The 22,684-nt window shown below is 40.6% G+C and overlaps 1 protein-coding gene across 1 annotated transcript in view; it reads left to right on the top strand.

The window, feature by feature from the left end:
* Nucleotides 1–21,818, top strand: part of si:ch211-262h13.5 (uncharacterized protein LOC571127 homolog) — an 84,854-nt gene extending 63,036 nt beyond the window's left edge. The window contains exons 6-7 of the mRNA XM_052118161.1: nt 13,316–13,402; nt 18,831–21,818. Of these exons, the coding sequence (XP_051974121.1) occupies nt 13,316–13,402; nt 18,831–19,271 (528 nt within the window). The 3' untranslated portion in view covers nt 19,272–21,818. The remainder of the gene's footprint in view (nt 1–13,315; nt 13,403–18,830) is intronic.
* The last annotated feature ends 866 nt before the right edge of the window (nt 21,819–22,684 follow it).

Below are 22,684 nucleotides of genomic sequence, written 5' to 3'. Positions count from 1 at the left end.
TTGGACGACTGGCTGATTATGGCACAGTCACATATGGAGCTTCTATCTCACAGAGCAGTTCTCCTCAGCCATCGGAACAGTTTGGGTCTTGCAGTCAATTGGACCAAGAGCTCACTACAGCCCAGTCAGACAATTTCCTTCCTTGGAATAGAACTAGACTCCGTGGCAATGACGGCTCGCTTATCTACACAGCGCGCGCGCCGTGTACAGCGACTAGCCGCATCTTTTCAGATGAACAGCCTCACGCCTCTGAAGAAATTCCAGAGAGTGCTAGGTTACATGGCCTCAGCCGCAGCAGTACTTCAGCTGGGTTTACTGCACAGGCGCCCGCTTCAGCATTGGCTAAACACCCGCGTGTCTCGCCGGGCTTGGGCCACAGGCCGCCAGCCCATCAAGGTGACTCAGACCTGTATTTCCGCTCTGCATCCCTGGACAGTGGCCGAATGGTATCAGCGGGGAGTGACAATGGGAGCTGTATCTCGCCGAAAAGTCATCTCGACAGACGCGTCCAACACGGGTTAGGGCGCGGTCTGCGAGGGCTCTCCGGTTTTCGGCCTATGGTCAGTTCAGGAAAAGCTCCTTCACATAAATTGTCTGGAAATGATAGCGGTCGAGTACGCGCTCGTGCGCTTTCTCCCGGTCATTCAGGTTCACCACGTCCTGGTCCGTTCGGACAACAGATCTGTGGTATCCTACCTAAACCGCCGTCAGGGCGGTGTCAGATCCAGGAACCTATTCCATCTGACGAAATGCATACTGAGTTGGTCCCAGTGCCACCTGCGCTCGCTGAGGGCGATGCACGTGCCAGGCCACCTGAACGACGGCCCGGACAGACTGTCCAGAGACAATATTCCCCCAGGGGAATGGTCACTGCACGCTCAAACAGTCCAGATGTTATGGCACCTATTCGGCAGAGCAGAGATAGACCTCTTTGCGTCCAAAGAGAACGCTCACTGCCCAATATTTTTTCTCGAAAAGCGAGGACGCGCTGGCCCAGGACTGGCCCAGACGCCCGCTTTACGCCTTCCCTCCCGTCTCGCTATTGCCACAGGTAATGCAGAGGATCAGGGAAACGCGTCACTCGGTGCTCCTCATAGCCCCGCGTTGGGAGAATCAGACATGGTTCCCGGAGCTTACGCAGCTGTCACTGACAGCGCCGTGGCCCATCCCAGTGAGAGCAGATCTCCTCTCTCAAGCTCGCGGCACAATCTGGCATCCCCACCCAGAGCTGGGCTGCATGCGTGGGTGATCAACGACTACCCGTCGCTCTGCCAGAAGGAGTAATAAACACCATCATACACGCTAGAGCCCCTTCCACGAGAAGACTCTATGCGTCAAAATGGTCTGTGTTCTCAAAATGGTGCACCGACAGAGACCTGGACCCGCGGACATGTGGGGTGTCGTCGCTGCTCGTATTTCTACAAGAGCTGCTGGATAAGGGCAGATCCCCTTCCATGCTCAAAGTGTATGTGGCGGCCGTTGCGTCGTTCGCTGAACCCCTGCACGGCCAGTCATGGGGTAAAAACGAGCTGGTCATCCGCTTCCTCAGGGGAGCTAGAAGGATGAACCCCCCGCGCCCCCCATCGGTTCCTATCTGGGATCTTGGGCATTAGGGCTCACTCCACTAGAGGCATGGCATCCTCGTGGGCATGGTCCAGCTGGATTTCCATTCACGACATATGTGTGGCAGCGGGATGGACTTCCCCCTCCACCTTTGTCAGATTTTACAATATGGAAGTGCCCGCTCTGCAGGCAAAACTACTAGCGGTTTAATACGCTACAGCTCCCCTGGTGAGCTGCACTGATGGGACACATTCCACACAGACCGGCACCGCCGCTCTGTCGTTCCCTTCCCACTATGTGCTTATGTATTACACAATCAATGACCCGCATTCTTGCCGGCCAAATATTATTTCCCCACTCATAAGGGCTCCCCGGGTCCCCCTTAATTCCCTGGGGCTCATACAGTGGATGCTTGGTGCGCACGGCGTTGACAATGGGTTCCCGTAGCGTAAGCTAGCTTACGTATACGAGAGAACCTCTCGTAAGAGAACGTATCGGTTACCTAACGTAACCTCGGTTCTCTCTAGATGAGGGAACGAGTATTGCGTAGCCGGCCGTGCTCGAGCGACTTTCGCTCAGTCAATGAAACCAGTGTTTCAGCCTACTGAACTACGCTTATATGCACTTAAGTCATGCCCATTTTGGCGGGCTTTGATGCAGTGAGCGCGCGGACGCCTCTCATTGGATGCGAGTTCGCCCAAGCTCGTCTATAGGCTGCAGCAGTTGCCGCAGAGCAACCTATGAGCTCGCTAGCTAGCCCGCTCAAGGTCTGCAGCTGCCGCACTGCGTTGACAATGGATACAAAAATTAAGGATAATTTTTTGGCTTCAATATCTCAGAAAAGATGAATCTTTCCCGTAGCGTAAGCTAGCTTACACAATACTCTTTCCCTCATCTAGAGAGAACCGAGGTTACGTTAGGTAACCGATACGTTTTGTATCATTAGAAAACCGAATTCTTTTTAGTATTTTCGAATTACCATGCTTTCCTCCCTCATATCCCCCTGAGATGAGAGATTTATGTATTTTTTGTCTGGAATAAATCCTCTGATGATGCAAAAATAGTCATTGTTTACATGCACACATTTTGTTTCAATCTAACTGAATTTATTCCGATTTGTGAATCTGAATGTTGTGTTTACATGAATGCTAAACATGTGATGGATTGATGTGTGCGTTTTAGCATTGCAATCTGGGAGTTGTTGTCTTTCATCCCCATAAATCAAAAATAAATTTTCTGGCTTTTCTCAGTCTAGAAGGCTCGAAATTCAAAAATAATTTCACATTTCTACTACATAAATGACCCATTTTAAATACATTAATCTTTCCAGAGCTGAAGTATCCCTTTAAGATCTACATGTTGTAATGATACAAAGAATAATCATACATACATTTGCATAGCACTTTACCTCTGATATTGATCTCAAAGTGCAAAAATATGTTTCCTGACTGGGCAACAACAGTGAGCAGAATCCTAACCATTACGGCACATGCACGCTGGTGTTATAGGGTGGCAAGGCACCCGACGCCCTATAATGCCAGCGTCCAGTGCACCATTAGACCAGGGAATGTTGTAGGGCAACGGATGCTGACAATGGTGCAGCTTTAAAAACTAACAGGACGAGAGCACGAGGTCCTTCAAGATTTTTTTTTTACTTACCTGTTCTTATGTTTTCCTCTGAAGTCCTCTAATGGAGACCCGACTTTATCTACATGCTCTGTTCCCTCAGACTGACTGCCTAACTTTTCTTGAATAACCTTTTCAAAGATAAGTAACTTTAAATAAATATGTTATGGACAATGTATCTAATTAAAATCATGCATGTAATAAAAAGTTAACAAACGGAAAACGCTAGGCTATATAAAACTTGCCTGTAGGCGACTGTTGTTCAGTTGAAAGACTGACATAAATGTGAGCTTACAAACAGCAAGTCTTTGGCCTCCTTGTTGCACATGGTACTTGAAGGTGTACTTCCTCTTAGTAATCTCAGTGTCAGGCCCACGTGGTCGTCTGTGGCTCACCTTGTGCTAGAAGTAAAAAGACATGAAGTAAAAAGACATTTACCATAGCGTAGCAGGCTAGCCGTAGTGTAGAGCTGTCAAGTTAAGGTCATTAAGTACGTGAGTAGGCTTTGGTTAGGAGAATGAATAAGCCATGTGTATGCCTTTTAGGGCACCAAAGCGCTGTGGTCTGTAATGCACTTGGTGGCCTACTTGATGCCGATCATCCTTCATCCATCCTCACAAAATTTAACATTTACAGTGATCAGGCACATGTGCAGTCTTAGTGAATTGAAGGCATACAGTAGTATTCAATTCACTGGTTATTTCATGGGCCTACATTGTGATGCATTGCATACTGTTGACATGATATGGTCATGATTTGCTTCAGTTAGCCTACTGCTCCAAACCAGAGAGAATGATAGCCTGCTGCCTCTCATAAGAGACAGCATAAAACTCTGTGAAGAGCTGGAGTTTTCTTTGTTCTGTTAGGCTTGAACACTACCTGGGACACGTCTCATTGCACACCTTGCCCTTAACAAAAACAAAGTCACATTAGCTGGGTTTTTTTTTTTTTTTTTTTTTTTTTTTTTTATTAAGCTATAGAACACTAGAGCTATTAGTAGCTATTAAGGTTACTAGCTAGAATATATAACAGCTTACACAATGTATTTTTTTTATTATTACCTTTTATTTATTTATTGTATTTAATGAGTAACAAACATAGCAAAGCATACAATATTACAAAACAAAGTGTTGCATTAAATGGTAACAGGGGATCCAAAAAATATATCAAAATATTTTAAACACGTCGATGACTTTTTAATTTTTTTTTACCAATTTCAGTGAAGACATAAAGCAATCAAAGTCTAATTTTCTTAGCTTTCATTTCGACCTATTCATGACTTGATTCGCTAAACAGTCCGAGCTGTATGAACATTAGTAACATTAGACGGCCAGTAATATGCCCCCTGACTGTAACCAGCTACGTTACAAAGTAACTGGCCAGCCAGCTAACATTAGGGACATCAAACGCAGCTAAAATGTTTCGATTAATTTATCCGTGGTTATAAGGAGTAGTCTACAGCATTCATTTTGACCCATTCATGAATTGATCCGTTAAACAGAGTGAGTTATATGAATAAACTGTAGTAGACGATGCCCAGTAGCCTACACGCCCCTCTGACTGTAACCGCTAAAGTTAGGTAGATAATTTGTATAGGGTTCTTTCACTCACCTTTTTCGGTGGACTTTTTCCTCGTTTTTGCTCTCCTCTCCGGTTCACATATGGTTTCCCAGCATCCCTCAAAGACTTCCTTGCTCTGTCCTTCCATTCATTCATGTTTGCTCTCCTTTTTTTGCTGAGGTTTTGCCTTTTAATGTCCGCAGCGGACATGAAAGCAACCGGCGTCTCCATTTTTCGTTAGTGGACATAAACGTTTTTTCCGCGTGAGACTATTTTAAAATTTAAAATACAGAGTTTTGGTTGCGCGAACACCCCCCCAAAGTGATTATGTATACAGAGTGGCACACATACATTCAAGTCACATGGTTATCTCAATTTTTGTTTATTTGGACTTATACGGTTGTTTGTCGCATGAACACAATTGTCTTCAGTCATTTTATTTCCCATTTTCTACAGTGTTATAAAACAACCATAATCCATGAGGTTTATCTTGAATCTCTATCTTGAAATCATTTGAATTTTTCCCCATGCTTTTTTTAAATAATCTGGACACCACATATCAGCCTTTTGGGCTTTAATTTGATATTTTGCAATCATTTCTGCCTCAATTTTCATGAATTCTCTTAAATTATTTGATAGAACATCTGTCACCTCAGATAGTGTGACATCAAGAACACCTCTACCACCTTTCTCTGAAGTTGGAACTGAATCCTAAGCTACTCAAATTTTTCTGTTTACCATTAAGGCTCTAATACAAATTGCTACACTGTAACCCAGCCAACATAGTTCCCAAAATGTCACCATGACTCAAAACACATTATTTGTTTAATTTGCACAAATATTTGAATTTAATTTAATTTGAATTTTTATTGTAGAGGATAACCCCTTGAGATGAAACATCTAGTTTTCGAGGGGGTCCTCGAGACAAAGACAAAGATAATACAATACATATACATTCACTCACACTAAAGCTCTACCTCATCCCGCCTCGCCCTGCCCACCCAGCCCACCAGGCCCACCAACTCCTTATTGGAAACAAATCCATATATAAAACATACTGCAGTATTAAGATGCATGACAACATTTAGCCCTTACATACACATATGTCTATACATACATACACTCACCTAAAGGATTATTAGGAATACCTGTTCAATTTTTCATTAATGCAATTATCTAATCAACCAATCACATGGCAGTTGCTTCAATGCATTTAGGGGTGTGGTCCTGGTCAAGACAATCTCCTGAACTCCAAACTGAATGTCAGAATGGGAAAGAATGGTGATTTAAGCAATTTTGAGTGTGGCATGGTTGTTGGTGCCAGACGGGCCGGTCTGAGTATTTCACAATCTGCTCAGTTACTGGGATTTTCACACACAACCATTTCTAGGGTTTACAAAGAATAGTGTGAAAAGGGAAAAACATCCAGTATGCGGCAGTCCTGTGGGCAAAAATGCCTTGTTGATGCTAGAGGTCAGAGGAGAATGGGCCGACTGATTCAAGCTGATAGAAGAGCAACTTTGCCTGAAATAACCACTCGTTACAACCGAGGTATGCAGCAAAGCATTTGTGAAGCCACAACACGCACAACCTTGAGGCGGATGGGCTACAACAGCAGAAGACCCCACCGGGTACCACTCATCTCCACTACAAATAGGAAAAAGAGGCTACAATTTGCAAGAGCTCACCAAAATTGGACAGTTGAAGACTGGAAAAATGTTGCCTGGTCTGATGAGTCTCGATTTCTGTTGAGAAATTCAGATGGTAGAGTCAGAATTTGGCGTAAACAGAATGAGAACATGGATCCATCATGCCTTGTTACCACTGTGCAGGCTGGTGGTGGTGGTGTAATGGTGTGGGGGATGTTTTCTTGGCACACTTTAGGCCCCTTAGTGCCAATTGGGCATCGTTTAAATGCCACGGCCTACCTGAGCATTGTTTCTGACCATGTCCATCTCTTTATGGCCACCATGTACCCATCCTCTGATGGCTACTTCCAGCAGGATAATGCACCATGTCACAAAGCTTGAATCATTTCAAATTGGTTTCTTGAACATGACAATGAGTTCACTGTACTAAAATGGCCCCCACAGTCACCAGATCTCAACCCAATAGAGCATCTTTGGGATGTGGTGGAATGGGAGCTTCGTGCCCTGGATGTGCATCCCACAAATCTCCATCAACTGCAAGATGCTATCCTATCAATATGGGCCAACATTTCTAAAGAATGCTTTCAGGACCTTGTTGAATCAATGCCACGTAGAATTAAGGCAGTTCTGAAGGCAAAGGGGGTCAAACACAGTATTAGTATGGTGTTTCTAATAATCCTTTAGGTGAGTGTACATACATAATGTATACGCACACCTACACCCATACTCGCATATGTACACATAAATAAAAAATAAATAAAAAAAATAATAAAATAAGTATCCAGATATAAGGGGTATAAAAAACAAAGTCCAGATATGGGAAATATTAACTGTGACACAATTCTTAGTCTAATCATTTGAGTGAAACAGTTAATAGAGCGATACAATATTTGTAAATTACAATTAATCTTTTTTACAACAGAATTGATATGACACCTAAAAGAGAGTTGTGAGTCAAGCCAAAGGCCCAGATATTTAAGTTCATCAACTTGATCAAGTTGAGTATCGTCTAGGAATTTGAGTGAAAGATTGTTATCTTGATTCATTGAAGCTGATCTGGTGGGAAACAATATGCTATATGACTTTTTCTTATTCAATAAAAGATGGTTGGATTGGAACCAAAGTTGAATGGCATTAAAATTAGATTGCAATAAGGATTGAATCTTAGAGACAGACATATTAGATGTGTAGATCACTGTGTCATCTGCATATAGATGGATACAACAGTCTGAGCAAATTAAAGGAAGATCATTGATAAATAAAGAAAATAGAAGAGGCCCTAAAGAAGAGCCTTGAGGGACACCTTTGTCCATTATTAAGGACTGTGATACACAACCATGAAAAGAGACACGCTGATGTCTACAGTGAAGGTAAGAATTAAACCAGAGAAGAGAATCTTTAGTAAGGCCTATCGCATATAATTTGTCGAGAAGCAAATAGTGATCGACCATATCAAAGGCCTTAGTGAGATCTATAAATATTGCACCAGTTGACTTGTTATTGTCTAAGGAAGATGAAACATCATTGGTAAATTTTAGAAGAGCAGTAGTTGTAGAAACGTTTTGTCTGAAACCAGATTGATTTGGAGACAGAATAGAGAAATCATTAATATATTTAAATAATTGTTTAAATATTATTTTTTCAAACACTTTTGCTATACTACTGATGATAGAGATAGGTCTATAGTTGTTAAGTTCAAGTGCATTGCCACCCTTATGTATTGGTGTAACTCTGGCAGACTTCCACATTAATGGAACCACACAGGTGGATAATGATAAATTAAATAAATCTGTTAAAGGAAATGCCAGTACATGAGATGCGAGCTTAATAAACTTAATCTCCAGGCCATCGGGATCAGTACCGTTACCTGACTTTAGTTCGGAAATTGCTTGCTGAACTTCAGTAGGATTTATTGTAGCAAATGAAAAGGAACTGTTAAGCTCATCTGCTGGATTAGAGTAGGAGAAATTAGAAAATTGTGAACTACAAATGGAGGAAAAGTGTTGGTTGAAAGCATTGGCAACCGCAGAAGGATCACTGATAACATCATTATTGACTTTGATTTTGGTAGCAATGCTTTTAGTACAATTTTTAAATAAAGAATTAAGACTTTTCCAAAACTTCTTAGGATTATTGAAATTATTAGACAGAAAGTTTGTATAATAATTTGATTTAGCATTTCTTGTTTTAGTCGTACACTTATTTCTTAATTGTTTATATACAGCCCCGTCTGATGGGTCCTTTGACAGGCGGTACTTTTCCCATGCCTTATCTCTTTGTTTAAAAAGATGAATTAAATCAGCATCAATCCATGGTAAATGTCGACCCTTAACCTTGACTGATATCCAAGGGGCATGTTTATCAATTACTTTAAGCACTTCAGTATAGAAAAAATTCCAAGCATCTTCAACAAAAGGAATAAGGTTAAACCGGTTCCAATTTATATCTAATAGATCTTGGATAAAAAGCTCAGTGTTAAAATATTTACTCTGCCTTACCCTAATCACCTTGGGTGGTAGGCAAGGTAATCTAATTTTCCATACACAGAAAACCATGGAATGATCACTAAAGCAATCGGGTAAAACACCGGATTCAATAATTCTGTTAGAGTGGGTGACCAAAATCCAGTCCAACAAAGATTTGGATCTGTGGTCAACCCGAGTAGGTTCTCTAATTAGTTGAGTCAGATTTAAGCTTTCAAAATAATTTCTATCATTTAGAGATGAACGATCTAACCAATTAATGTTAAAATCACCAAGGATAATCATCTCTGTAACACTGTTCAAGGACGGGACAGACACAAACGTCAACTTAAGGGGTAAGTTTATTTTTCTCTCTCTTTTGTTTGACAGTATGCTAGGGTTTGCTTTCTGGGTCGGGTTCTCCCTCTCGTGCTCTGTCACTCCTGCCCTTTTTATGCCGCTCTCCTCATGTTACTGAAATTAGAGACAGGTGTTAGTCATCATTTAGCTCAGGTGTGAGCGCCCTTACCGCTTTTCTCTCCCGGACGGGCGCTTGACCACGTCCCCGCTGCCACAATCTCGTTTGAGCTACCCACAGATTTTATAGTAGTGCCAATGCAGTGTATTGACTCTGTAGGAGAGTTTGGAGGTCTGTAGATGTTCCCTATAATCAGCTGTTTATTTACGTGAAAACTAATTTTAACAAAAAGACATTCAAAGTATACAGGGTTTTCCTTAGGGGCTATAAACTGAGATAATACATTTGAGGAGACATAAGTGGCTACCCCTCCTCCACGAGTAGCCCTATCAGCTCTATACAAGACATAACCATCCAGTTTAATTTCCTCATCTGATGTGTTATTATTCAACCAGGTCTCAGACAGTGTTATAACACTTGGTTTATTATAGACCAACCAGGCCCTTAAGAGATCAATTTTGTGTGGCAAGCTCCTAATGTTCAGATGAATGACAAATAAGCCTTTACCCACGTTGACTATTCAGGGACATAGAAAAAAGGATTGAAGAGTTGGGGGAGACAGCGAAAGATAGCAGCATACATTTACATTTATGAATTTGGCAGACACTTTTATCCAACGCGACTTACAGTGCAATTATTACAGGGACAATCCCCCTAGAGCAACCTGGAGTTAAGTGCCTTGCTCAAGGACACAATGGTGGTGGCCGTGGGGTTAGAACCTGCGACCTGCTCATTAACAGCCCTGTGCTTTAGCCACTACGCCACCACCACCACTCCCAGGGTTTGGGAGTGGTGGTGGCCACACCCACACACAAACGCGCGCGCGCAGGCACACACGCGAACACACACAATCACAAACTGGCTAGGCCAAAACATAACAAAATGCAGATACAGTCTGCTAAGTTTCTCAATAGAATTACATGAAGTGAAAGTTTAATGTTAAGAAAAAATAAAATAAAAACATACAAAATTAAACATTTAAGTCAAGCTGAATCCCAGCCATTAATGGTATAAAATAAAATAATGTATTGGCCGATATCATTACAATATAAACAAATGAGATAAAAATAAAAATAAATATACATAAAAAAAAATTAAAAAAAACGGAAACGGCCAAAATTAGGCTAATTGGCCGGAGAGACAGGTAGCTCACTTCAATAAATGTATTGCCTTTCATGCCACAAAATAACATCAGCATCAAGATGCACTCAGTTAGTCATATACCTCAAGTTCAATGAGACGAATGAAATCAGTCATTCTGGGAGTGAGCCTCAAGATCCCAAAGGAAAGACTCTGCATCTCCAGGACTTTTAAACAGGACTACTTTGCCCGCTGCGATGATCCTCAGTATGGCAGGATATAGAAGAGAATATTCAAACTTCAGCTCGCGAAGCTTTTTCTTGATGTCATCAAACTGCCGACGTTTATGAACAATGCCAGCGCTGAAATCAGGGAAAATGTGGACGCGGTTGCCTTTATACTTTAGTTCCTTCTCACGTGAAAGACGTAAAATTAGTTGTTTATCCTGAAGGCTGACTAATTTCACCAGGATTGTCCTTGGGCCAGCTTTCGGCTTATTTGTTTGTAACATAGTGGGAGAACGGTGGGCTCTCTCGATGACTGAAGGAACTATAAAGTTCTCTTCCCCCAAAAGTAGCTGGATAAGACCTCTCATGAAGCCGATGATGTCCTGGCCCTCCGATTTTTCCGGAACATGCAGAAAGCGCAGGTTGTATGCCCTATTGCGATTCTCTGCATCCTCAACTTTATCACGCAAGTAAGAGTTTTCACTCACTAATGTTTTGACATGCTTTTGTAGTTCAATTAAGTTATCTTCATTTGAGCTTACTCTTTGTTCAAGTTCAGACACATGATCACCAAGTGTGGACAGCGAGCCTTGTATTGTTTGTAAGCCCGATTGGATATTATCCATTTTCGCGTCGAAATGGGAAAACAAATCCAATTTCAGTTGCTGTATAGCATCCCAGATTGATTGATTGGAAATCAGAGTTTGCTCCATAGCGAACTCAAGACACGCTGATCTCTGTTTGAATGATTGGAAACTTTGCAACAGACAAAGGTTCAGTTCGTATTCAATTTGTTGCAAAATAATGAGATTTAGGATTAGGGCATGAAGGCCAAAATTATATAGTTTAGCAGACTACACCTGACGAGCACGTCGCTCACACAGCCCTCTTGGAAATTAAGATGTATATCAGGTGTACCCTTAGCACCCAAAGATTTTATCATCAAGATGACAAATAACCAACTCACACTGTCTGCACAGGGGGCTCGATAGGAGGAAGACCTGCAGAATTTGATTCGTTCCCATGTGAAACGCCCAGAGTCCAGTTACTTTCAGCCTCAATTACATCCCATCCTCATTGCCAGAATGGTTAGATTCTTAAATTTTATTTGCCAGGGTTGAGAGGTGTTCGAGAAGAATGGGAGATAGAAGTTGGACTTCAACAGCTTTTATTAAAGTTCATCAGATTGCATAAAGATCAGAATCAGCTTTATTGCCAAGTATGCTTACACATACAAGGGTTTTGTCTTGGTGATAGGAGCTTCCAGTGCACAACAATACAAAAAAACAATACAAAAACAGCAGCAAGACATTGATAATAAAAAATAAAAAACAAATATATAATTATACATATACGTACATACACACAGACACACACCTTCATACATACACACACATACGTAGTGCAAACCTAAAACAAATCCGTTATATAAAGTACAAAAATACAGTATTTTATGTAAATTGTATTTTAATATAATTAATATAATTATATTATCTAACATAAAAAGACTTAAACTATGTATTGCACATAATTATTGCTCAATGGGGCAGCTTTACTGCGATGGACTGGCGACCTGTCCAGGGTGTCCCCCGCCTTTCGCCCAATGTTAGCTGGGATAGGCTCCAGCCCCCCGCGACCCTGTACACAGGATAAGCGGTTGACGATGGATGGATGGATGGATGGGGCAGCTTTATCTGTTCATGAGATGGATAGCCTGAGGGAAAAAACTGTTCCTGTGCTTGATGGTTCTGGTGCTCAGAGCTCTGAAGCGTCGGCCAGAAGGCAACAGTTCAAAAAGGTAGTGGGCAGGGTGAGTGGGGTCCAGAGTGATTTTTACAGCCTTTTTCCTCACTCTGGAAGTGTATAGTTCTTGAAGGGCGGCAGGGAGCAACCAATAATCCGCTCAGCAGTCCGAAATGTCCTCTGTAGTCTTCTGATGTCTGATTTCATAGCTGCACCAAACCAGACAGTTATTGAAGTGCCGAGTAGAACTGTATCAAAAGCGCCTGGAGATACACTGAGATGTTTATCTGTGTCTTTGTCATCATAGTTGTTGACCTCGTCTGTTGTCCGTTGTTTCCGTCCATCTAATGTTTAAGTGAGAAATAGGTGCTTTATGTACACAGGTTTATGCATACCTTTGCAACACTCGTCTTAGTAAATGTACAAACAAGGTAAGACACAAAGCACCCTGCTGCATGGATGTGCAGGTTCTGTTTTGGAAGCTTCTGAAATAGGAGTAGAACCCTATCTGACCCTTTTGACCCTGACCTTACAAGAGCAGTGCCTAAATCCTTTTATATAACAGATATACATAGAGCATTACATTCTGTGTTTTCTTCAGCCAGTTTCTGCCTCCTCCTTGCCCATCCTTTACCTGTTACAATCAATTATCAAAATAATAATTTGCATCACTATTTGAGTCACTAGAGGCCAGATATTGTTAAATTAAGCTAGAACTTTAATGCTACCATTAATTAATTGCATTGTTTGATCCCCTTTTAAAAATTGATATGTGTGTGCCAGCTAGTGGTGATTTGTGAACGAGTCACTCATGACTTGAATTTACAGTTTTACATGTGACGGTAAGGGTCATTTTCATCTAGTACCAAATGTATTATGTCTCTCTATCATTAGTGTAGTTATTCAGTCTTTCTGTTTTCATTGCAGCCTGTTGGCTTTTGTGTCGGAGAGGTTATTGGTACTGATCACAGCCAGCAAGACGTGAAGGTCTCCTGTGAAATATTTCGCCCACAGGTACTCTTAATATCCTCTTTTATTTGTCAAGATTTGTAAAGTGTGAATTTTACAGCTGTATATGTGATGACCGCAGGAGCAAGATGACTGAGGTAAACAACACTTTAGGAGGTTCATTCCTGGGATTTTGTAATTTTCAATTTGGGGATTATTTTAACTAATATATATATATATATATATATATATATATATATATATATATATATATATATATTTCTACCTCAGGCATTAAAGCCCTTTTATTATTTAATTTCATTTTTTATTTATGATTTGGCCAGACATAATGGAATTGGTTTGAAAATGATTCTACACAATACTGGTTATGAAAAAAAAACATCTACCTACTGCTCATGTTTCCCTCATACCAATTTAATGACCACAAAATATAACATTTATGACAGTTTTCTCATTATTATGTGATAAAGCTACAAAAAGACAAATTGTTTGTCTGTGGTCTCATTATTTTTGTTAAAGCTGTTTTGAAATCAGATTTTTTACTAAAACCCCAACCTCAACGTTTTTGTGCTTGCCCTTAACATGTCAGGCTGTGCTCAGAAAACAATACATAGATTTACTCTCATCTCAACCTCTTTACAACTCTCCCACCACAAGACTACTTTAACCCACATATTTTTAACACCATATTCCATTCAAATAAATATACAAAATTTGGAATGTACTGTATAATATATTGACTCTTCATAGCTCCTGAGCATACATACAATTAATAAATTATTTATATATTTATGGATTAAAATAATTTAATAATTTTGAAAAGTAATGATTTAATATCTTATTTCAAGTGATTGGGTTGATTTGTTAAGCTTGACCATACTCATCTGACTATAATACACTTCAAAATATGAATAGAAGTTATGATATTGCTTACCTTTTTCTTCACTATGCTGTTGAAGTAAGCTGAATGATGTCACTTCTGGTTAATAATGTCACATATGTGTGGAACCAAATTCTTTATGGGCTAAAAATGGTTGGTGTGACAGGTTTGAATTTACATTTACATTTTTTTTTTTTTTTTTTTTAGTGACCGGTTATGTGCTTTTGGAAAAGATGTGTTTTTAGCCATTTTTTGAAGATAGAGAGTGAGTTAGCTTCCCGGATTGAGTTGGGAAGGTCATTCAACCACCGTGGTATGATGAAACTGAAAGTCCGGGAAAGAGTTTTGGTACGACAAGGCCGACCGCAGGCTTCTGGTGGGAATGTAGCTCTGCATAAATGTTTTTAGGTATGCTGGAGCAGACCCAGTGACTGTTTTGTATGCCAGCATCAGGGCCTTGAATTTAATACGTACATGAACCGGCAGCCAGTGGAGAGAGACAAAAAGTGGTGTAACGTGCTCTCTTAGGTTCATTAAAGACCAGATGTGCTGCTGCATTCTGGATCATTTGGAGAGGTCTAATAGCACATGCAGGAAGGCCTGCAATGAGAGCGTTACAGTAGTCCAGTCTAGTTATGACAAGGGACTGAACGAGCAGTTGTGTGGCATGTACAGAGAGGAAGGGTTTTATGATCTTGCAGTTTTTGAAATGTGGTCTGTGAAATTTAGCTCATCATCAATGGTTACCCCTAGATTTCTGACCGTTTTGGAAGGCGAAACTGTAGTTGGACCCAGCTGCACAGTGATGTTGTGTTCAACAGCAGGGTTGGCTGAAAAGACAAGGAGTTCGGTCTTGGCTGGGTTGAGTTGAAGGTGGTGTTCCTTCATCCAGGCTGAGATGTCTGCCAGACAGGCAGTGATTCAAGCGGTCACTGTGGTGTCGTTGGGCTGGAAAGACAAGTAGAGTTGCGTGTCATCAGCGTAGCAGTGGTAAGAGAAACCATGTGACTGGATGATGGGTCCCAGTGATGTTGTGTATATGGAGAAGAGAAGTGGCCCAAGCACTGATCCCTGAGGTACCCCAGTAAGTAACTGGTGTGGCTTGGATACTTCCCCTCTCCAGGCTACCTCAAAAGGACCTTTCTGAGAAATAAGAGTTGAACCAGTCAAGCACAGTTCCAGTGATGCCCAGTTTAGAGAGGGTGGAGAGTAGGATCTGATGGTTTACTGTGTCAAAGGCAGCAGAAAGGTCCAGCAGAATCAGAACGGATGATCTGGGATTCAGCTTTCGCCTGTCTCAGCGACTCGATGACAGACAGCAGGGCAGTCTCAGTGGAGTGTCCACTTTTGAAGCCTGACTGATTGTCATCCAGCAACTTGTTCTGTGAGAGATAGGCAGAGATCTGATTGAAAACTGCCCTTTCAAGTGTTTTTGCCATGAATGGGATGAGAGAGACTGGTCTGTAGTGTTCTATCTGTGTGGGGTTAAGTGCAGGTTTTTTCAGCAGTGGGGTTACTCGAGCCTGCTTAAATGTAGTGGGAAAAGTGCCTGCAAGAAGGGATGTGATAATTATGTGTGTAAGTGCCGGTAGGATGGACGGAGAGATGGCCTGGAGAAGGTGTGGTGGAATGGGGTCAAGGGAACAGGTTGTGGGGTGGTTGGAGAGGAGGAGTTTAGAGACCTCAGTGTCAGTTAAAGGAGAGAACATAGGGAAAGAAGGGTTGCATACAGGAGCCAGGTGTTTGACAGGGTGTGGTGCAGTGAATGTATTGCTGATGGCTGTAACCTTATCAGTAAAAAATGTGGCGAATATATCTGCTGTCAGTGATGTGTCAGGTGGTGGAGGGGGAGGGCAGAGAAGTGTGTTGAATGTTCTAAACAAGCTACGAGTGTCTGTGGTGCTGTTGATCTTGGTCTGGTAATATGAAGTTTTTGCAGTTTTAACATTATTTGAAAAAGTTGCAAGCAGAAGCTGATATTTACCTAGATCAGCTGGATCTTCAGATTTCCGCCATCTCCTCTCAGCTGCCCTAAGATCAGTCCGATGTTCACAAAGGACGTCAGACAGCCAGGGGCTGGGTGGTGTAGTCTGTGCTGGTCTAGAGGAGAGAGGACAGATGTTGTCTAGACAGGTTGTTAAAGTAGAGCTAAGTGTGTCTGTGGCAGTGTTTACATCAAGCATGGAAAATACATTTATTGTGGGAAGAGAGGCAGAGACATCAGTGGAAAGGTGAGAGGGAACGGAGGTTATGGCAAAAGGAAACCAAAGGTGGGGTCGGTTTTACAATGGATGGGAGAATCATGTTGAATTGAACAAAGTAGTGATCAGAGACATGTAAAGGTGTAACAAGAATATTAGAGGTGGTACAGTTACGTGTAAAAATGAGGTCCAGCTGGTTGCCCGACCTGTGAGTTGCTGTGGTGTGTAGTTTTTCCAAGTCAAATGAGGCCAGAAGAGTATTCAGTTCAATGGCCTGGGGTTTGTCTTGGTGTATGTTGAAATCACCAAGAACCACAAGTGGCCTGCCATCCTCTGGCAAGGAGGACAGCAGGACATCCAATTCCTCAAGAAAGCTTGTCAGCTGACCTGGGGGGTGATAGATGACAACAACATGTAATTTTGTGGGTTGCATTGTAGTAATGGCATGGAATTCAAAAGATGTATTGTTACATAGTGAAGCCTGTGGTGAAAAAGTCCAGTTATTATGAATGAGCAAACCTGTTCCCCCACCCCTACCAGTATGTCGAGGGGTGTGGGAGAAGGAGAAGTTGTTGGAGAGAGCAGCAGGTGTTGCTGTATCCTCAGGATGTATCCATGTCTCCGTCAGTGCCAGGATGCTGAGGGTGGACTGTGTGGCGAAAGCTGGGATGAAGGCAGCTTTGTTCACAGCAGACTGGCAGTTCCAGAGTCCAACTGAGAACGAGAGTGGAGCAGGTGTTGAAGTGCAAAGCGGCCGTAGGCTGTGTGGGTTGTGTTTTGACTTGCATCTGTATCTTGTGAACGGTCTGCAACAGATAACAGGGACGTGCTTGAAGGCATGTGTTATTAGTGAACTAGACATGTTAGTATGTATGTATAAGTAAAAATAATAAAGAGATAGAATAGAAAAATACTTAAGTGCTTTGGTGAGTGGAGCCTTGTCAGTGTCCTTGCTCGGTGGACTCGCACAGGTAGACTCGCTGGTCTTTACCCAAGTAGGTCTTCGCACGAGGAGGGCTTGACACGAGGGCCACCACTTCCGCGTCAGCATTAAGTCCAATAAATAACCACTTTTACGAGCCGTTCAGTGGAAACCATGTGACTGGATGATGGGTCCTAATGACATTGTGTATATGGAGAAGAGAAGTGGCCCAAGCACTGACCCTGAGGTACCCCAGTAAGTAACTGGTGTGGCTTGGATACCTCCCCTCTCCAGGCTACCTTGAAGGTGTATATGGCAGTGTTTACATCTACCATTCCCTCAGTGAAATATGCTAGTGGTGAAATATTTACCTCAGCCATTGATATTAATAATTAATAATGTTTTTAAGGAATTATTGATCTCTATAGTTCCACATCTTTGCCTACTGATGAAGATATTAGAAATTTTGTGGAACCATTAGAACTCCCTAAACTGATGACTGAGCAAAAACTGATCTTGATTCTGAGATAAACTTGGTTGAGCTTTGCAAGTTAATTAAAGCCTTGCCTATGGCAAGACTCCTTGGTCAGACGGCTTTGCTGCTGAATTTGTTAGATCTTATGCTATAGAACTGCCTCCACTTTTCTTAGAAGTGTAGGATGTTTGGTACTAATGAATTTAGACGGGAACCATTAAAGTGCCCGCATTCTCACACCATTATATGTAAGGGAGTTTAGGGTCTCTAAATATGTGAGCTATGAACTAAATTAAACTGCATAATAATGTAGAATAAGGACAATTACATTTATAAATGGAATTAGTCGCATTCAACAACCATTATAAATAACTAGATTATTTGTCTGAATAAAATTCTCATTAAAATCATAATACAACGTCTTGTTGTATCAGCTCACAATTTCTACTGTAAGGAATTAGCTTTAATAAGGGAATTGTGATTAATTCTCTTATTGGAGTACTATTATTCTCATGGCTTATTGAAAATAATATCACACATATTTAGGTACAGATTTGAAACTTTTGATTATTTATCAAAATATACTACAGTCAAATCATCTTTGAATACAGACAAACTTTATTGCTATTCTAATCATAAATCTAATCTAACACATATATACATGAGACAGGTTGGTGAGAAGAGTGACAGAATGTGTAATAAATGATCAATACAGTGAAAATGAACTTTATGGAGTCTTTTGAGGATGCCTTAAGAACCATTTATCCTTCTTTGAGTCTACATCGATTTGCTATTGGAATACCCAAATTATTTAACTAATACTCCAGCACTTTGAGCACAATATTGGAGATGTACTTGATTGTTGTGATGTTTCCTTGCATTCTTTGTGTTTTCTTTGTGCTTTAATTTCTTTGTGCTTTAATGAATGAGAATTGTAATGTACCACTTTAACTTATCACTATTTTTGTGCTTCAATGGGTGCAACTGACCCACAGGTGCATGTTGTGACATCAAGAAAGCAAGAGGAAAAGTCCAACACACTTTCCAAGACTCCAGCCAGTGACATTCATATTCCTCACATCCCTGCAACCTCATTCCAAGATGTCATTCCGGAAACACTTCCGCTAGTTGACTCTGTGTATCAGGTCGTCGCTACTTTGCCTGAACCAAGCCCAGGATCAGACCCCACCCTCCCCAACTCCTCCAGTGAATCCAGTGAGTCTGTAGAGGCTGGATCAGACTCTTCTGAGGAAATCAAAGGTTCTGTTCGTGTTGTTAAACCTCCACTGAACTTCCGTTATGTGCCACGTCGTCAGAAGAGGAAGACGGCCACAGGCACCACAGCCTCTTATACACCCATTTTCTTGAACACATTCCCTAGTGTCCCCTCTCCTTTCCGCACCTGTCCAGGAGTCTCACGCTACACCACTGTATAAAGATGCTTTATAAGCACAATATCTACAACTCAATTAAATATGTAAAAGAAAATCTAATATATAAGTTCTCTTATCAGAGCTTCTCAAAATCAAAAAATAAATTCATTATTCTATCTTTGCATGACACTATATATCTCTTGTGTCCTCATGGCATATTACTGATATGTTATTTTTAGTAGATTTAACTTTTTAGATTATTCTATCAGGAAGACTCACAGACTTGAATAAAGTTTAAGATGACAATTATTTGATGAATATAAATGTAATGTCTCTCTTTAGCATAAGCCCCATCTGGCGGTCTAAATAAATTGTACTTGGAAACATCAGATCCTGCCAAAGAAATGAGGCAGGGGCGAGGAGCTTTCCCCCATGTTGGATGGGACTTAACTGGTGGCAGTGGGGTGGTGGAAGTTGCCATGTTGGCACACTGAGCAGATTTATAAAGCGATGGCTGATGCATGATTGGCTAGGAGTTACCTAGCTCAGGGGTTTTCAAACTTTTTGATACCAAGGACCCCCAAACACGATGATCCCCTTGCGAGGGACCCCTTTTCAAAAATGTATATCTTTATATTTTAGATATAAATTCCCTTTTATACTGGGTGAAAAAAAATAAGAATTATATTATAAAGACAATGAGTTGTTTTAAATTAAATAACTGGCTGTTATTTTGTAATAAAAGGAAATTAAGAAAAATGAAAAGAAATGATTAAAATATCATTTAAAATCTGGAAAATATTACTTTGTATTAAATTGAGTGCATATCTTTTTTTATACCCATCATTAGAGTACTAATAGATGTACAAACCTGAAGAAATTTGATTTTAATTGAATTGAGATACATTTATACTTTTTAAAAAGCAGAATGAAAGAATAATATTGTTAAATAGGGTCTTTTTTAAAAAAAAAAAAAATTCTGTGGACCACTTAGCACCTCCTGGCGGCCCCCTTGTGGTCCCTGGACCCAATTTTGAAAACCCCTGACCTAGCTAATGGTGTGATGTACAGCTGCGAGTCTTCCTGCTAGAACTACACTCTTACGCTTACATTTATTATTATAATAATAATTCTAAAATTAATTTTATAAAATGTTTATCAGAATATCAGCCATGTGCATGTCTCCATTCATCACATGTACATTTAATAGGTTATATAGAACTAAAATAATCAAATAATTCTACCTTTCACTGTAAGTTTTTTTTTCTTCTAAAATGCTTAATGCATTTTTCAAGAATACACAGAGGGGCAAATTCAATAAACAGTGCAGCACTTTTGTGCATGGTATTTCAGTGTAACAAGTTGTCTTATTCACTAAACACCCACAATCTAGTTCAAGCAGCCACAATTAGCGCAGAAATACATGTAGTGCTGAGTCTTGAGCATTTAACTCTTTCACAGAAAAGAATGACAATTACTTAATTTAAAGAAATGCTTGTGTACATTTTCTACCAATCATTGTCGTACTAATTAATCAAATAATGATCAAATGATGGAGAAAATCATTATAACCTGGCATATATCCAGATGTGCTGTGTTGTCAAGCACACTTGATCACAATATTGGAGTGATGTTGTACAGTCCAGAACATGGTGGTTTGCTACATCTTATCCAATATAGCACTCATAACCACTCTGGAACTGTGTGTGCAGATTTGTGGCAAAATACAGTATAAGCCAATTCTCTCCAGAACTTGCCATTTGTTCCTTCATTTGCACAGTCCTAACTCCATTATGTGAGGAGAGGATGTAATGGGGATATGCAAAGATAGAGTACTCAAATGAGAATATGTTTGTAAGATGGAATAACCTAGCTCAACTGTCACATCAATGCACCATCTTTGTGCAGTTATATAACCTCTGTGCACTTAAAAGGGTCATGCCACGAGGAATAAAAATGTCCTTGATCTTTTGACATATGTTACACATGTTACACTTTTTATGACTACTTTTCCCCCCTGGTTTTACTCTGCTAACAAACAGCAAAGACACGGACCATGTTGCAAAAAGGAAAGTAAAGAGAAAAAGGCAAGCGGTTTACCATCATTTGCTGAGGGCTTGTGTTTGCCACATGACACGAACATACAGAAAGGTAACATTTCCCAGGCAAGCTAAAAAGGATATTTATTGACTAAATATTATACAAGTAACATTCTCATTTACTATTTTCATATTATAATGTATTTTGAGTTTAAATGAGCTAGTAATCTACTTCCCTGACGGAAAAGCCGTTTAGAAAAATAAATTTAGGTTACAATACTAATTAAACCATCGTAAAATAATGACGATTCTCTAAACAAGTCACCACTTACTAAAGCCATTCCACCAGCATGGTTGAGAACAGTTGAGCTAACCATCCCAAGAATTCTAAACAGAGAACGGTTTATGATCATGCTGTGCTGAACTGTGCTCCAGTGGAAATACTACTGTAACAATACTGAATACTGTATGCAATAATTGATATGCAATAATAAGACTATTTGTTCTTTTTTAACATGTATTTTGTGTACAGCTTATATTTAAATTCACATTAAATAAGAATTGTCTCTAGTCCATGAACCAAAGGGGTTTGGGTCATTCATCCCTTTTTATACTGTAGCTTTTTGAGGAGTGAGCTTTTAATAATGAAAAATGTATCATTATTGGCTGGCATTACAGCTATTCTTAAAAGCTGTTTTATAGATTATATTTATAATACAAATATATATTTTTTTATAGATGTTATATGATTGGGTAAGGGATAGGTTTTTGGGTTAGGGTTAGGTTAGAGGGCTAGGTTTTTAGGGACAGTGGCCCCCCATGACAGTCTCACCAAGTTTAGTTAGGGGCTCACAGAAATGCACTGACGGACGCATGTGTCTGGTGAACTAATGGACTTCTGCCTAAATTTAAAAAGGGTTTCTAGTGCATTCAATCTTCCTCTATTATAAACCATATTTTGTTCCTATGCCTGCATCTGTACCCCCCCGATTGCCTTATTGACAAGTGGCAACTAGGTTCCATTATAGACCATATGTTGTTCCTAATCCTGAACCTGTACCCCCCAGATGGCCTTAGCGACGGTTAGGGTTAGGTTGTAAGGGACAATGGCCCCCCCATAACATTCTCCCCAACTGCTACAGTTCGGGGATAGTGTTAGGGTTAGGGTTAGGTTAGGGTTAGGGTTAGTTGGTTAGGTTAGGGTAAGGGTTAGGGTTAGGTATAGAGGTAATTACGACTTCCACCCTCATTATGTCCACCCTCATTTGCATATTGAATCTGATTGGCTGGATTGTTTCACAGATAAATCTTTTGGACGGTCGGTCCGATTTTGCCAAGCTTGGTGTCATCGAATTCAGAATTCCGTCTGCTTTCATGTGACGAGGAGAGATGAACAGAAGAAGAGAGCAATGGAAATGTAGCGCTGAAAAGGTAGAA

The sequence above is a fragment of the Xyrauchen texanus genome, chromosome 45 (genome assembly GCF_025860055.1).
Source record: "Xyrauchen texanus isolate HMW12.3.18 chromosome 45, RBS_HiC_50CHRs, whole genome shotgun sequence".
Taxonomy (NCBI): Eukaryota; Metazoa; Chordata; class Actinopteri; order Cypriniformes; family Catostomidae; genus Xyrauchen; species Xyrauchen texanus.
Note: the sequence above shows the minus strand (reverse complement) of the source record. Positions and strands in the feature narration are given on the sequence as shown.